The sequence below is a fragment of the Schistocerca nitens genome, chromosome 1, assembly GCF_023898315.1.
Source record: "Schistocerca nitens isolate TAMUIC-IGC-003100 chromosome 1, iqSchNite1.1, whole genome shotgun sequence".
Classification (NCBI taxonomy): domain Eukaryota; kingdom Metazoa; phylum Arthropoda; class Insecta; order Orthoptera; family Acrididae; genus Schistocerca; species Schistocerca nitens.
In genome coordinates, this window is record NC_064614.1 from 794,482,494 (window position 1) to 794,500,686 (window position 18,193).

Consider the following 18,193-nt stretch of genomic DNA (forward strand, 5'->3'; position numbering starts at 1 on the left):
CTAATAGAAAATACAGCTGTTAGCAATGCTTGCACGCTAATAATGGTCGATCTGTAGCTAAATGATTCTTTTCGTATTCCATATCAGAATGAGTCATGCACATCAGCTGTGGAATACATTGCTAAAAAAGATACATTCCCGGGCGATCTGCTTTGTCCAAAAGGAACTAAAATGAGTATCCGCGCCGTGTTTAGCACCCTATTCTGTGAGAACTGTGGACCATATTGTGTTTACCAAAAGACTGAGGAAGAACATTGGCAATGACAAGTAACAGAAACAAGTGACTAAGTGTAGCAGTTTCCTGTGATTACCAGCGAACGACTGTTCTAGGTCAATGTTTAAGAACCGTATAAAGCTGATGTTTAGGAAACGTATAAGGCTAAGCTGTTTGTCCCTGCCAGACACAGAAGGCGAAGGACTGGAAGCTCATCAAACAGATGTGATCTTCCGCAACCGTCTGCCGGGACCACTTAGCTGATTGCGCCGCCGTTTCAGTAAACGATAGGGAGGTTTGTTGGCCCTTCTCCAATTACACCGGCTTTGAGCGAAGGTTGCGAGCCACTCATTATATTAGTATACCTAAGCAGCGTATGATGTCAGATCCAGTACGAAATGGTTCGGTTTGAAAAAAACGATGGACAAGCAAAGGTACATCGCTGTTAGCATTTTGATAAATGTGCCTCTATCCGAAGTAGTGAACAGGCAACATTTTATTTCTAAAATATTTACTTTAACAGTCTCAGGTGCAGTTTTCTACTTAAGACTTAAGGAATGATTAATACAGGAACTGAACATAGCTTTTGGAGTGACTTCTCAAATTTTTCTTTATACTCATCTACATCTACATGGATACTCTGTAAATCACATTTAAGTGCCTGGCAGAGGGTTCATCGAACCACCTTCAGAATTCTCTTTTATTCCAATCTCGTATAGCACGCGGAATGAACGAACATCTATATCTTTCCGTACGAGCTCTGATTTCCCTTATTTTATCGTGGTGATCGTTTCTCCCTATGTAGGTCGGTGTCAAAAAAATATTTTCGCATTCGCAGGAGAAAGATGGTGATTGGAATTTCGTAAGAAGATTCCGTCGCAACGAAAAACGACTTTCTTTTAATGATGTCCAGCCCAAATCCTGTATCATTTCAGTGACACTCTCTCCCATATTTCGCGAAAATACAAAACGTGCTGCCGTTTTTTTGAACTATTTTGATGTACTCCGTCAGTCCTATCTGGTAAGGATACCAGACCGCGCAGCAGTATTCGAAAAGAGGACGGACAAGCGTAGTGTAGGCAGTCTCTTTAGTAGATCTGTTACATTTTCTAAGTGTCCTGCCAATAACACGCAGTCTTTGGCTAGCCTTCCCCACAACATTTTCTGTGTTCCTTCCAATTTAAGTTGTTCGTAATTGTAATTCCTATAAATTTAGTTGAAATTACGGCCTTTAGATTTGATCGTGTAACCGAAGTTTAACGAATTCCCTTTTGCACCGCACGCTTCTCGTTACATAGGGTCAACTGCCACTTTTCACACCATTCAGATTTTTTTCTAAATCTTTTCGTAATTTTTTTTGACCTTCTGATGACTTTATTAGTGGATAAATGACAGCGTCATCTGCAAACAACCTAAAACGGCTGTTCAGATTGTCCCCCAAATCGTTTATAAAGATAAGAAACAGCAAAGGGCCTATAACACTTCTGTTTTATCTCGATGACTTTCCGTCAATGGCTACGTCTCTGACAGGAAATCACAAATCCAGTCACATTCCTGAGACGATATTCCATAAGCAAGCAATTTCACTGCAAGCCACTTGTGTGCTACAGTGTCAAAAGTCTTACGGAAATCCAGAAATACGGAATCGATCTGAAATCCCTTGTCAATAGCATTCAACACTTAATGCGAATAAAGAACTTGTTGTGTTTCACAAGAACGATGTTTTCTAAATCCATGTTGACTGTGTGTCAATATACCGTTTTCTTCGAGGTAATTCATAATGTTCGAACACAATATCGACGTTAATGAAATGGGCTGTGATTAAGTGGATTACTCCTACTACCTTTCGTGAATATTGGTGTGACTTGTGCAACTTTCCAGTCTTTGGGTACGGATCTTTCGTCGAGCGAACGGTTGTATATGATTGTTAAGTATGGAGCTAATGCATCAGCATACTCTGAAAGTTACCTAATTGGTATACAGTCTGAACCAGAAGACTTGCTTTTAATAAGTGATTCAAGTTGCTTCACCACTCCGAGGATATTTACTTCTATGTTACTCATGTTGGCAGCTGTTCTTGATTTGAATTCTGCAATATTTACTTCGTCTTCTTTTTTGAAGGCATTTCGGAAGGCTGTGTTTAGTAACTCTGCTTTGGCAGCACTGTCTTCAATAGTATCTCCTCCATTGCTATCGCGCAGAGAAGGAATTGTTTGTTTCTTACTGCTAACATACTTCACATATCACCAGAATCTCTTTGGATTTTCTGCCAGTTTCAAGACAAAATTTTCGTTGTGGAAACTGTTACAAGCATCTCGTATTGAAGTCCGCGCTAAATTTCGAGCTTCTGTACAAGATCGCCAGTCTTGGGGATTTTGCGTCGGTTTAAATTTGGCATGTTTGTTTCGTTGTTTCTGCAACAGTGTTCTGACTATTTTTGTGTACTCTTTACACTGATGCAGCATTGGGATAACTCTGAGCCCTGCACAATACAATATCTTTTTCCAGCTGCTGTGGAATATCTTTTGAAATATCCACTGCATTCTTTCCTAATATAAACAGCCCGATGTATAAAAGCCTAAGAAGGATTCTAGAAATCACGCAATGTTGTCTTCTATACGGGCGTATCTAATTATTTGGCTCATATGGACAGTTATTCTTTCATCGGGAGTGCTGTCTAAAATTTTTCCGAAATACTTAGTCTTTTTCGTAAATTGTTTTAATAACTTAAAGATATTCACATCTAAAATAAAATAAAGCACTGACAAATGTTTATTTAACTAGATAACCTATACTGAAAATATTTAATATCTGACATTCCTAAAATTTTACTTGAATAAGAAGGTAACGTGAACTGAGATGTTTAAAATTTATATTTTTATATGATGACACATTAGAGTTTCAAATATGACGCACTACAATTTATTCCTGAAGTTCAACTTACGTGCGAAAGCGACGTGTGAAAATTTGCGCCGGACCATGACTCGAACCCGGATTTCCCGCCTAAGGCGAGCAGTCGTCTTACCATTTCGGCTGTCCGAACACGATCCCGGGACTGACCCAAATTTCCGCATGTCACACACCTATCTATTTTGCTTATACATTATTAAGTCATTTAGCCACACTTGCACATCTCGTGAATGAAGCAAGGAATGCAATGAATATACTGACTACTAAAAAAAATCCGGGGAGGTGTGACTAGGACTTACACACCGAGGTTCAGTACAAACTTAACTACGTATACAGATAGTTCATCCATTCCGGGGATCGAGAATCTCGAAGATTTGTGCCTGTTATCGATACTGATACTGGCAAGATATCGGTGCCGGGAATTCCTAGGCTTTAGAGAATGTTTTATTTTTAAGTTTTACGTCTGCCACTTACCGGTAGATGACAATGGCGTCATTTTCATTTTCACAGAAATGATTGACGAATTCTTCATAGTTCAGCGAATTTACCACGAAATACTTATAGGTTATACACGCAAAGTTTTCTGAAAATTAGTCCGGGAGTAAGGTAAAGCATTGCAAAATCTGTACAGTAGCTCCCCAGATTAGCCAGGACATACAAAAAGAAGCGAACTGGAGACTTCAGTTTGTACAGGGTGTAACGGGTACAAGTGCAAATATTTCTATTGGTGACTGAGGACAGGGCACTGAACAAAATTACATCAGTATTTACGTCATTTCATCGGAGGTGAGGGTATCATGTGGAGTGCCCGAGGGAAATGTGTTAGGTCCACTGTTGTTTTATATCTACATAAATGATCTTTTGGATAGGGTGGATAGAAATGTGCGGCTGTTTGCTGATGATGCTGTGGTGTACGGGAAGGTGTCGTCGTTGAGTGACTGTAGGAGGATACAAGATGACTTGGACAGGATTTGTGATTGGTGTTAAGAATGGCAGCTAACTCTAAATATAGATAAATGTAAATTAATGGAGATGAATAGGAAAAAGAATACTCCATCAGTAGTGTAGCGCTTGACACAGTCACGTCGATTGAATATTTGGGCGTAGCATTGCAGAGCGATATGAAGTGGGACAAGCATGTAATGGCAGTTGTGGGGAAGGCGGATAGTCGTCTTCGGTTCATTGGTAGAATTTTGGGAAGATGTGGTTCATCTGTAAAGGAGACCGCTTATAAAACACTAATACGACCAATTCTTGAGAACTGCTCGAGCGTTTGGGATCCCTATCAGGTCGGATTGAGGGAGGACACAGAAGCAATTCAGAGGCGGGCTGCTAGATTTGTTACTGGTAGGTTTGGTCATCATGCGAGTGTTTCGGAAATGCTTCAGGAACTCGGGTGGGAGTCTCTGGAGGAAAGAAGGCGTTCTTTTCGTGAATCGCTACTGAGGAAATTTAGAGAACCAGCATTTGAGTGTGACTGCAGTACAATTTTACTGCCGCCTCGTACAGAGGCATATAGGCAGTCATTTTTCCCTCGTTCTGTTTGGGAGTGGAACAGGGAGAGAAGATGCTAGTTGTGGTACGAGGTACCCTTCGCCGCCGGCCGGTGTGGCCGAGCGGTTCGAGGCGCTTCAGTCTGGAACCACTCGACCGCTATGGTCGCAGGTTCGAATCCTGCCTCGGGCATGGATGTGTGTGATGTCCTTAGGTTAGTTAGGTTTAGGTAGTTCTAAGTTCTAGGGGACTGATGACCTCAGATGTTAAGTCCCATAGTGCTCAGAGCCATTTGAACCATTTTTTACCCTCCGCCACACACCGTATGGTGGATTGCGGAGTATATATGTGGATGTAGATGTAGATTTGCAGAATAATAATTATAGGTATTACATGTCGTATGTGTTTAGATTGGGTAGCACTTCCAAATACATGTGACAAGAGAATGCCGTTAATGCTGACTTTCCCCTGGACAGCAAATCTGGTATTGAAGTGTGGAGGCGTGGACGCAAAACGGTTAGTCTATACTGGCAGGTGTAGTCTACTCACTTAGGACCGTGCAGAAAACAACAGGTCGTAAAGTTTGTGATGTGTTCGTCGGAACACAGTTCAGAGAAAAAACAGCCAGGACACTGATATGTGTATATATTAAGGAACCACCTACAAAAATATGTACACTTATTCCCGTTAAACACTTACATGTAGAGAGAGATAAGACTTAGTAAAATATTTTTTTTATTTACTTAGACATGCCTACGACTTACTTTTTTTGCATGAGAAAGTTTTCGAGTGTAAAAATATTTGACATAAATGGTCGTATCTTTTAATTCAATTGACCTTACATTTTTTACATCCCAAGGGACCATAGACCTTAGTATGTGGCACCAATTTAATCATGATTCTGTTCACCATTCCTGAGAAAGACGGGTCTTAACAGTCGGACAGACACACAGATAAACGGACACACGGACATCATAGTGATGATCTCATAAGTGTTCCTTTTTTACCATTTGAGGTACGGAACCCTAAAAACCAATGGAGAACCATATGATCCCAGTTACATTGTTTCCAGGCAGAGGAAACTTTGCACCAGTTCATTAATTACTGTTTCCCAAGTATCCGGGTAGTTAAACAGAGGAGGGCGATAGCAGAGGGGCTAACAGTACTCACAAGGTGCCGCGGAGCGCGTTGAGGGCGTAGTCGTAGGCGCTCGTCCTGCCGGGCCTGTCCAGCACCAGGGCGCAGTCGCCGTCCGCCACAAACTGCGTGTTCGCCGCACCGCTCCATATCACCAGCAGTACCAACACCAGTGGAGGCCAACTGCAACGCGAGAAACATTTCATGTGTACGGGAGAAGAGGTTTGTACACAACTCCAAGTTTTCATAAGGATAATACAAAAGTACATGAAAGTGAGTCTTCTGTTAACAATAATCTCCGGATAATACACCTCAAACTTTAAGATTCGACGATGACATTGTAATTGTCAGAGACAGCAAAAGACTTGGAAGAGCAGTTGAGCGGAATGGACAGTGTCTTGAAAGGAGGATATAAGATGAACATCAACAAAAGCAAAACGAATTAATGGAATGTAGTCGAGTTAACTCGGGTGATGCTGAGGGAATTAGATTGGGAAATGAGACACTTAAAGTAGTAAATGAGTTCTGCTATTTGGGGAGCAAAATAACTAATGATAGTCGAAGTAGAGAGGATATAAAATGTAGACTGGCAATGGCAAGGAAAGCGTTTCTGAAGAAGAGAAATTTGTTAACATCGAGTATAGATTTAAGTGGCAGGAAGTCATTTCTGAAAGTATTTGTATGGAGTGTAGCCACGTATGGAAGTGAAACATGGACGATAAGTAGTCTGGACAAGAAGAGAATAGAAGCTTTCGAAATGTGGTGTTACAGAAGAATGCTGAAGATTAGATGGATAGATTACTTAACTAATGAGGAGGTAGTGAATAGAATTGGGGAGAAGAGGAGTTTATGGCACAACTTGACTAGAAGAAGGGATCGATTGGTAGGACATGTTCTGAGGCATCAAGGGATCAACAATTAAGTATTGGAGGGCAGCGTGGAGGGTAAAAATCGTAGAGGGAGACCAAAACATAAATACACTAAGCAGATTCAAAAGGATGTAGGCTGCAGTATGTACTGGGAAATGAAGCAGCTTGCACAGGATAGATTAGTATGGAGAGTTGGACTGAAGACCACAACAACAACAATATACCTCAAGATCAGCCTTTCTTAAATGTAAACTGAAAATATATTTCGAAACAAAACATAATAGGCACTTGACTTCTCTTGGGAGCTGGTTGACGTAATTCCACAGCTTTTCATTGAACACTGCCAAGTGTTTTAATCCTTGCAGATTACAAAAATGGATAGATGTATGTATGTATGTTCCACACCTCCTCCTAAATCACAAGACCGTATTTCAACCACACTTGGTACACGCATCGCTTACTGTCATGCAACAATCGCTGTGGGAGTAAGAACCATCTATGTTTCATAGTTCAAGAGATACGACGTCGTAAACACTGAGATGAGTGAAAAAATACCGCATCATGCATAAAGTTTTAGTACACTTTTTCTTTACTACTAATACACTCGTACAATACGTTCGACTTAAGGAATTCCCTGAACCTCACAGCGCTTTTGACAGTTTTCAACTCCAAATTGCAAACGGCTGTAGTCGGATACAATTGCCGTCTGCAGAGCTATGAGGAGGCTTTGCCGTAGATACGGTTACCAAAACGCGCGAAGCAGCTCCAGCCAGCATACTAGAAATATCGTTCAGTACAAAGTTCCAAGTTAAATAAACGTCACAGAGCATTAATATTCTGCGTAATATGTTCCTTAACTTGTGTACTGTCCATTCAAATTTTTGTATTACGTATGTTTCTTTGTATGACTGTTTAATAATTTCAGACGTGTTTCGCGAATGCATAAAAATGATTTTCTCCGATATTACACTACAAACGCTGTTTACTTTTTGTTTTCGTTTCTAATAGATGCTGGGTTTGTCAGCTAGTAATTCGTAAAGTAGATGCACAGTGATATTACCACATGCCAAAATTCCAAGCAAAAGTTCTTTTGAAAGTAGCTACGAATAACTCTAAATGTGACTTCAAAGTCTCTTTTCACAGCTCACCTTCAGTCTCATTCTGCTCTGATTGCACACTAATGACTAGCAATAAATTGTAATCTAAGCGTAGCCAAGGCGACGGATAACACTGGACAGCAAAAACCTCTGTAATCGTGCCTCTGAAAAATATCTAAAAAAATGCAGAAAGAGTTGCCAAATGCTTCTAACTTGGAAAAATATTTCGTCGGTTTCGCCTGTCCTTTCGGTTTCAGTAGGATTTCAGCTTTCGAGAACGGCTAATGAAGTATAGCAGTTCATTTCCCGTAGCGTGAAGTAGGAAATAGGTGAAATTTATGTTTATATGGATCCTAAACTTTGTCTCAACTAAATCATTGCTCTCGTGTAGCATACACATAACGTAAAGTAAAAATCCTATGTAAGAAACAACTGCGTCATAAAGATTTGCTCCACTAATGTCACCTGTATCTTAGTAATGACGAAACCAACACGAGATACCTGATACAAAATATTCTATCTTTGGAATCTTGCACAAATACATAAAAATAAAAGAAAAAACAAACGTTAGCAACGGAATGCAAAGCGAGAGACGCGTTTAGGGTATTGGAACGTACAAAGCGAGAGACGCGTTTATGGTACTGGAATGTTCTGAACAATAAAGAAGTATGCCACTGAGTAAATCCTTGACTGTCAACTTAAAGCCGGCCGAAGTGGCCGAGCGGTTCTAGGCGCTTCAGTCTGGATCCGCGCGACCGCTACCGTCGCAGGTTCGAATCCTGCCTCGGGCATGGATGTGTGTGATGTCTTTAGGTTGGTTAGGTTTAAGTAGTTCCACGTTCTAGGGGACTGATGACCTCAAAAGTTAAGTCCCATAGTGCTCAGAGCCATTTGAACCATTTTTTGTTAACTTAAAACGGAGACACTTTCATGGACAATTCGTCTTCAGCCGGTATTATCATTCTATTCTGAACATATAATGGATTTCAAAATAAAAGGAATCTCTGACAAGTGTCAAACTTTCCGTCACAAGTACATTTTCTACAACAAGGTGAGGTATTACTTTATGGTGAATTTATATCTCAAATTCCGGTTCGCTATGATCCCAATTCATTCATAGTTCTGCATTCTCATTCCCAGGAAGGTTTTCTTCTCATAAAAGCTCTAATTGATAGACTGCAATTTGAACAAAAAGCTAGTTCATGTAGATGCTCTTCTAGTTCAAACATTTCCGATATCACGTGTTTATTTGCGTGACCATCAACCGCAGCAAGCGTATAAATATTCCTTTTATAAACAATCGAATAACTAGAGTAGTAATTTATTTATATAAAAACTAAAACGCGAACTGTATCCTAATCTAGACATATCACACGTATAAACAAAACTGTATTATTCCAGATAAAATCTACCGAAGATGCCTTGATGTAAAAGGCGAAAATCGTCTGGAGTGAATAAAATAGACAGCAGCAAAAAAAAGGCGTTTAAATGCACGAAAAGATTTCACAGTGTATTCTTTAGAATTAACATAACTGCCAGAGAATCTCTTCATATTTACCTTTGTAAATGTATGTGCGGGGGACAGTTGTTGTGATCACTTCTTCCAAACATTGTTAAAGTCTGCGTAGAACTCATAGCGAAGGGATAGGTAGCACCCACTTAGCGGATATTGGCAGAAAAAGTGAAACTTGTCATCCCTCCCTCCCTCCGCCTCCATCGCTGAGTACATGTAAGAAGATAACGCAGCCTGTTAAAGGAAGGATAGAAGAATTTGGTTTCTGTTAGACATCGAGACCACTAGAGACTGAAAGGTCAGTTCTAAAATGTTTATATTTAACGCACTTTCCGTGTAACAACTTACCTACTTGTAGGCATAGGACAGGGATGCATGCGTATTTTGAGAACAGAAGATATTTTATGAATAAAGCCGTCTAGATCGCTTAATATGTTACTTTATTTAAACATCGTTTTAGCTAGTGCTGACATCAGCTCAAGACATCGAACTTGTAATGTAATATTCAGAGTGAATCAGTAAAATCTGTACCTAAACATGGCATTAGCTGTCAAACAGTGATACAACACTCCTCTCTTAATAAGAAGTGAAAGAGCCAAATGAAAGCAGAAATCGAATATAGAAGTGCTGGAAGAGAGTGAGTGAGTGAGAGAGAGTGAGTGAGTGAGAGAGAGAGATAAATATCATATGAAGATGTAATATTCGGCCAGTGTGATGCTCCATCACATCGTGCTGGCATTTGTAAGTCGTGTTTGACGAGTCCTATACCACTGAATAGTTAGCGCTCTAGTGTTTCTTTTTTTTCTTTTTTTTTTCATACCTGGCGCTATTTCTGAGATTGGAACTGATGCAGGAGCCAACCGTCAAACCCACCCTAACATCCACCTGTGCTGAATATTTACTTTATACGTGGCTCCCCGTGTGATTACAGCATAACTTACGCATGCCTAGCCGGCCAGGGTGGCCGAGCGGTTCTAGGCGCTACAGTCCGGAACCGCGCGACCGCTCCGGTCGCAGGTTCGAATCCTGCCTCGGGCATGGATGTGTGTGATGTCCTTAGGTTAGTTAGGTTTAATTAGTTCTAAGTTCTAGGGGACTGATGACCTTAGAAGTTAAGTCCCATAGTGCTCAGAGCCATTTGAACCATTTACGCATGCCTGCGCTAATTTCAACCAAACTTCAAACATAATCAACTTACTGTCTGGAATACATACAGTAAGGATGATATCTCCATCATATCTAGAGTTGGGGGAGGATTTAGAAAAAAGTTATTATGTATAAGTAAGGATAACTTTGGAAGTCATGGAGCAGCTTCAGCAACATGTCATACACAGATTACTAACTGGAATAGCGCGGTAACAACACAGTCGAGTTGTTCGAGCAGGTGGGGGGAGAGGAGGGGGAAACAAGTAAGGGGTCACGTGCAAATATCAGCATAATTGTAAAAAGCCTGGAGATATTCTGAGCATACTTCGTACAAGTATTACATACGTTGGACTCCGTACACATATTACACAGGATTTGTCGACTTGGAAAAATCGTTCGGCAATGTAAATTGGTGCAAGATTTTCAAATTTCTCAGAAACTTGGTGTATGCTGTTCGGAAAGAATGGAGATACACTGTAAGGTGTCAGGTAAATCCAACACCTTCCATGAAAACCCTGACATGATAAGCAAATCCAGTAGTATGTCACATAGCTCCGAATAAATCGTGACATTAAATTAACCAAAGTAATACGAGTAACGAGTGAGCAAATGGAAAACCACAGACTAACACAAGAATGCCTAAATGCATGTCATACCTTCCCACCGTGAGACAGACGCATTTCCGAGGGGAGAAACGAGAACAGAAGCCGAGAGCAGAACCGTGTTAAGCTAGAAGGCCCTACGATAAGGGACGGACACCCACGTCGCCAGCTAACCGCTAGGACCACCCCCCAGCCGATGTTAAAAGCTAGAGCCCTCCAGAAGAACAGTACAGATCTTACAATAGCACTAAAAGGACCACACCAGCTGCAAGTTTTAGCGTGAGACTTTTTCGCATCTCTGTTACATTGCAAACTTTAAAAAACATTGCCCCACCACGAAAAGTGTAACGTTTCTCATTGGATAGACAGAAGTTTTGTAGGCGGAGCTTAAGGTTAACATTGAGGCCCTGATTGGTCAGATGAAAACACAGCCAGATAGTTTTTTTAAACCAACTTCGGTAAATTTTAGTAAGGAGAAGTTAGGAGAGAGTTGCTTCCGAGACAGCGTCCCGTCTCCGGCCATCCTGATTTAGGTTTTCCGTGATTTCCCTAAATCGCTTCAGGCAAATGCCAGGATGGTTCCTTTGAAAGGGCACGACCGATTTCCTTCCCCATCCTTCCCTCACCCGAGCTTGTGCTCCGTCTCTAATGACCTCGTTGTCCACGGGACGTTAAACACTAATCTCCTCCTCCTCCTCCTCCTCCGAGACAGCGAGGTGAGCGGAGCTGTGCTGCCCGCTGCCCCCTGACGAACACCGACAAGGTAATGAACGCACGTGATGCCGCATAACAGCGCATAAAGCTTCACTCAGAACTGCAGAAGTCTCATCTGTTACACCCCCTTTTTGCGTAATACTAGTGTCGATCGTCCATTAAAGCTCATGGTGTTCACATTTGCCACTTGAAGTAAAAATCTGAAACGCGATGATTTTTCTGTTATATAGTTATTGAGAAGCCACATCAGCCACTGTAATTTACGACAAGTTAGATAAGTAATTAAAGATAATTGAGTGTCACTGTAGACCATTTTGATAGTTTTCTCTTTTGTGAAACTTAATTTAAACCTAGATTATATATGTGATATGGCATAGGTCATCCTTCGATCCATTGTAGAACTTGGAAACCCATTCAGGGAATATTCGTTCACATTTTTGTTGAACGCAATTGGTTTTTACCATCCTGTATTAAAACATTTCCTTTTATCAATAGTGCAATTTATAAACAATGTTTTGTGAGTAGAATAAAATTTCCAATGGTAAACTTAACTGCTTTTTCGACGTTATTTTACCAGCTAACTAAAAAGAGGAAAGCCTTGAACCCCTTCCACTAAATTTAGTTAGTATTAAGATTCTTTTACAGGGAGTGCAGTGGAGCTGACGCTGAAATCATTAAGTATTTGGTTATATCATCGCTACTCTCACTGAACTCTTCTGAACTCTACATGTCATGTGTGGTCTGACGTCTCCTTACCAGCAGCAGGTCCCAGGTTCAAACTAGTCAATTCCCTAAAAAACACGCTCAGAGCGTCGTTGCGCGAAAGTGGTAGGGAGACACGATATAGAACAAACAGACACCACTCAGAATGTTAGAATACAATACCTAAAAAACCAATAAGGCTCAATAAAAATGGAAGAACAGCGACGAAATGCTCAGATTAAAAAGGGTGTAAGAGAGTCTTTCGCTCCTGGTGTTCAATATGTATATCAAAAAAGCAATGGCGGAAAAAAAACATAGGTTCAGTCAATAGTAAGATTAAAATTTGGGATGAAAGGTGCTATCCTGGGTCAAAGTGAAGAAGAATCACAGGATCTGTTGAATGGAATGAAAAGTTTAATTAGTGCAGAATATGGATTGAGAGTAAACCGACGAAAGGAGAAGTACGAGGGCGGTTCAGAAAGTAACCTCCGATTGGTCACAGTGCGGGTTGTGGGGGGAGTAGCGACGCCATCTGTGCGTTCACACACTCAACAGGTCAGTCGGCATCAAGCCGTGGTCGAGTGAACGTCGTACCTGCGCTAGTTTAGTTTTTGTGGCAGTTTGAAATGTGTGCTACAATAGAAAACCCCGCCAAATGTGAAGTGCGTGCTGTCATAAGGTTTTTTTACAGCCAAAGGATATTCTGCAGCAGCTATTCATCGTGAGCTTTGTGCCGTGTACGGACCAAGAGTTATGAGTGAAGGAGTTGTCCGTGAATGGGTACGTTTATTTAAAAGTGGACGAGAAAACGTTCATGATGAAGAGAGGAGTGGTAGACCATCATTGGTGACTGACGAACTCGTTCAGACAGTTGATGCAAAAGTTCGTGAAAATCGACGTTTCTCAATGTCGGAGTTGTCTACTGGTTTTTCACAGATTTCTAAGACTCTCTTGTACGAGATAGTGACAGCAAGATTGGGTTACCGTAAGTTCTGTGCACGATGGGTGCCCAAAATTCTTACCGACCACCACAAAACTCAAAGAATGGCCTCTGCATTAGACTTTCTGTCACGTTATGAGGACGAAGGAGAACCATTGTTAAACAGAATCGTGACCGGTGACGAAACCTGGATTAAGTACGTGAACCCTGAGACAAAAGAACAATCAAAGATGTGGGCACATTCAAATTCGCCTACCAAACCAAGAAAAGCCTCGCAAGATTTTTCTGCCAGAAAACTGATGGCAACGGTGTTTCGGGATGCCAAAGGGGTGTTGTTGGTTGAATTCATGGAACGTGGTACGAATGGTTCAAATGGCTCTGAGCACTATGCGACTTAACTTCTGAGGTCATCAGTCGCCTAGAACTTAGAACTAATTAAACCTAACTAACCTAAGGACATCACACACATCCATGCCCGAGGCAGGATTCGAACCTGCGACCGTAGCGGTCACGCGGTTCCAGACTGAAGCGCCTTTAACCGCACGGCCACACCGGCCGGCGAACGTGGTACGACCATTAATCAAGACGTGTACTGTGAAACAATAAAAAAGTTACGACGGACTATACAGAACAAACGCCGTGGTATGCTGACTTCCGGTATCGGTTTTTTTTGCACGATAACGCCCGTCCTCACTCTGCTCGCAGAACAACGGCCCTTCTTGAGTCCTTCAAGTGGGACGTTATCAACCATCCACCTTACAGCCCAGACCTGGCGCCAAGTGATTATCACCTCTTCATGCATTTGAAGAAATGGCTCGGGTCACAGCGGTTTGATGACGACGAAGAGCTCAAAGATGCGGTCACAGGCTGGCTCCAGGCACAAGCGGGTGATTTTTATGCAGAAGGAATTTCAAAGCTTGTGAAGAGATACGATAAGTGCCTCAATCGCTATGGAGACTATGTAGAAAAATAGTGCAAAGATGTAGTTGTAAGATGTATATATTAAAATATTTTTATTTAACTTGGTGTATTTTTTTAAATCAACCGGAGGTTACTTTCTGAACGGCCCTCGTAATTAGGAGTAGCAAAACAGAAATTAGTGATAAACTTTGTATCAATGTAGGGGACCACGAAACAGACAAAGGAATTTGGCACCTTGGAAACAAAGTAACACGTAATGGACAAAGCAAAGGCATAAAAATTAGAGCAGCAAAGACAAGGAAGATATTTCTGTTCATAAGGAGTGTAGTAATATTTATTATTATAAAGTATTCGTTGTGAACGATTATGTATGTAATTTTTTATATAGTTATGTATCGATTTTACTTGTCAATTTTAACTATACCATTTGATGTAAAATATCTCACGTAATAAATACATGCTTGGTTGTCAACGATGTAATACGGAATTCGATTTGTGGGGCTAACAGTATCTATTCTCGAATAATGTTGCCTTATTCAGCAGTTGACGTCGGTATTCTTAAGGATGTTGCCCGGTCCACCCCCACCAGCCACCATCATAGGTATAACATTTTATTCTGTAATTATTGTAGCTTTTGTTCTTGATGTTTTTAGCCATGTTACCATACCCTTTTTATCGAAATCCGGTTGCCAACCAAAATTAACATCTATTGCGATCAAGACTGTTTTACTAAATAGAAATTACACCGATCGTTGTTCATTCTCCATCGAAAGAATGTCTTCTAAAAATTTTCGGAAACAATCCCCCAGGCTGTGGCTGAGCCATGCTTCCGCAATATCTTTTCTTCCAGAAGTGCCGCTGCTGAATGAAAATTTCATCGCAGAAACAATCCCCCAGGCTGTAGCGAAGCCAAGTCTCCGCACTATCCAGGAACCCTAGTCCTGCTAGATTCGCAGGAGAACTTCTGTGAAGTTTGGAGGGTAAGAGATGAAGTTCTGGCAGAAGTAAACCTGTGATGATAGTTCGTGAGTCGTGCTTGGGCAACTCAGTTGAGACGGCACTTGCCCGCGAAAGTCGAAGTTCCCGAATTCGAGTTCTGGTCCGGTAGAGAGATTTAATATGCCAAGAAGTTTCATTTCAGAAAATAATTAAGTAACCAAGGGTTCACCTAATAACTACCGCTGGAGTAATGAGAAGTTTAATCCTGTCTCGCTGGTCGAAGCGAGGCCTGTGATCCTTATTTAGACTTCTTTTACATGTGTAGCAGTTTTAGAAAGGAATCCAGATACGCAAGTGAACGCTTCCGAATGACGTACGAAACAGTACGTCACGTAGTTTGCCACGCGACAGCACGTCGCAAAAAGAGTGTGAATTTTGCCACGGCCACCAGCGTGATCTCGCCACGGAAGCTACGGGAAAACAACGAAAGCAACGTTATCATTTTCACTTGAAAGCCGGGCTGTTTGCGCGAGCATCATGGGGTCCTTGTAGACTTGGTTCCTTGCTGCCGACGATTTCGATGTTGTAGAGCGACACTCGTGTTTTTAGAATGGCGGCGGCACCAGAAGCGACTCCGTCGCCTAAGGCGCAGGCCTTGCCTCCTGGGCGCGAATCCCCGCTCGCTGATTCTCAGGCAGCCAGGAAGCGGCTTTCTCCCAATCGGTAGTGAATGCAGAGCGCGCATTGCGGGGAAAATCTGCCTCTTCGTTTTCAGCAGGAGAAACCCGGATCCTCGGTTCATCCGTCAGCCTGCTGCTACTACTTTGTGAATCTTTATTTTCCGGCACAACTTTCCCGTAAATTTCCGAGATGAGCCACCAATTATTCTCTGCTGCTTTCTGGGAGAAGGTATGGGACTCAAGTAAGTGCTAGGTGAATCGACATGACAGGGACAAATAGTTGTAACAACACATACAATCTCCAGCATCTTAAGCAGATATGAGACGGCTTTCTCAGTGGATTCGAGTTAGTGAAAAGTATGTGCTAGATTTTGTGGGATGCCACATGAGCTTCAAACGTTAAGACCATTATTCCTCGCTCGGCACTTACGAACAACGTGTATGATACAATGAAAAAGATACCTACTCTCAGCACAGAAACAGTGTACTTCCTAAAGAGAGGAAACCAATTTTTCGGAACTCGATTGGTAAGATTTTCCACTACGTGATCAAATATAAACAACTGTTTCACTTAACAGTGCACTTTTAAAGTATCCTTTAGTTATCGTGGGCTGTCCAGCAGTGACAGTTACAGAATCTTCTAAAGTTGGAAAGCTAGAGCCGGCAAGTGGTCGCTGCCATTATCTTTGACATATTAAGGGTAGTGTGTGCACTTCCACGGAGTGATGGAAAACTGCAAACAAAACTGTCAGTACGAAAACGTTTCCCCCATTTACAGAATCCTTGAGATACACACATCAAAAATGGTTTGCAACACCCTTGTTCCCAGAACTCCTGAAGATAGACGTTGACTGCGGATATTGTATCACAGAGAGTGTCTCTTTGACTGTTCGGAGATGTCACTAAACCCGCCCAGAGATGTAAACAACCATGCATGAGTAGCGCCTATTAGACGGAGGGGGTCAGACAGCCGAACAGTTCCAGTCATTCCACCATGAAGGAGGTACACGGCTCGTGTTGTCTGTAGTTCAACCATGCCTAGACGGTCAATACCGTGGTTCGATCGCGTTGGCATTGTTACCTTGTGACAGGAAGGGCTTTCAATAAGGGAAGTGTCCAGGCCTCTCGGAGTGAACCAGAGCGATGTTGTTTGGACATGGAGGACATACAGACAGACAGGAATAGTCGATGACAAGCCTCGCTCAGGCCGCCCCAGGGCTACTACTGCAGTCGATGACCGCTACCTACGGATTATGGCTCGGAGGAACCCTGACAGCAACGCCACCATGTTGAATAATACTTTTCGTGCAGCCACAGGACGTCGTGTTACGACTCAAACTGTGCACAATAGGCTGCAAGATGCGCAACTTCACTCCCGATGACCATGGCGAGGTCCATGTTTGCAACAACACCATGCAGCACGGTACAGATGGGCCCAACAACATGCCGAATGGACCGCTCAGGATTAGCATGACGTTCTCTTCACCGATGAGTGTCGCATATGCCTTCAACCAGACAATCGTCGGAGACGTGTTTGTAGGCAACCCGGTCAGGCTGAACGCCTTAGACACACTGTCCCTGCTGTTTTGGGGTGGCATTATGTGAGGCCGACGTATGCCGCTGGTGGTCATAGAAGGCGCGGTAACAGTTGTACGATACATGAATGCCATCCTCCGACCGATAGTGCAATCATATCGGCCGCATATTGCCGAGGCAATCGTCTTCATGCACATCTCGTGAATGACTTCCTTCAGAATAACGACATCGCTCGACTAGAGTGGCCAGCATGTTCTCCAGAAATGAACCCTATCGAACATCCCTAGGATAAATTGAAAAGGGCTGTTTATGAACGACATGACCCACTAACCACTCTGAGGGACCTACGCCGAATCGTCATTACGGAGTGGGACAATCCGGACCAACAGTGCCTTGATGAACTTGTGGATAGTATGCCACGCCGAATACAGGCATGCAACAATGCAAGAGGACGTGCTACTGGGTATTAGAGGTACTGGTGTGTACAGCAGTCTGGTCCACCACCTCTGAAGGGCTCGTTGTATTGTGGTACAACATGGAATGTGTGGTTTTCATGAGCAATAAAAAGTTCGAAAATGATGTTTATGTTGATCTCTATTCCAATTTTCTGTACAGGTTCCGGGCCTCGGAACCGAGGTGATGCAAAACTTTTTTTGATGTGTATATTACTATTATTTGGGAAAGTATAGTAACATATTTTACGAATAAGTAGTCTTTACAGCGAAAGGTGGCTATGATGACTTTAAAAAAAAATTACATGACTGTATACCACAGCCACA

The 18,193-nt window shown here is 42.1% G+C and overlaps 1 protein-coding gene across 1 annotated transcript in view; it reads right to left on the reverse strand.

The window, feature by feature from the left end:
* The window catches only part of LOC126262364 (chorion peroxidase-like), a 260,243-nt gene that overhangs the window by 128,858 nt on the left and 113,192 nt on the right, over nt 1–18,193 (reverse strand). Inside the window, exon 2 of the mRNA XM_049958952.1 lies at nt 5,789–5,938. Coding sequence (XP_049814909.1) covers nt 5,789–5,938 — 150 coding nt within the window. The remainder of the gene's footprint in view (nt 1–5,788; nt 5,939–18,193) is intronic.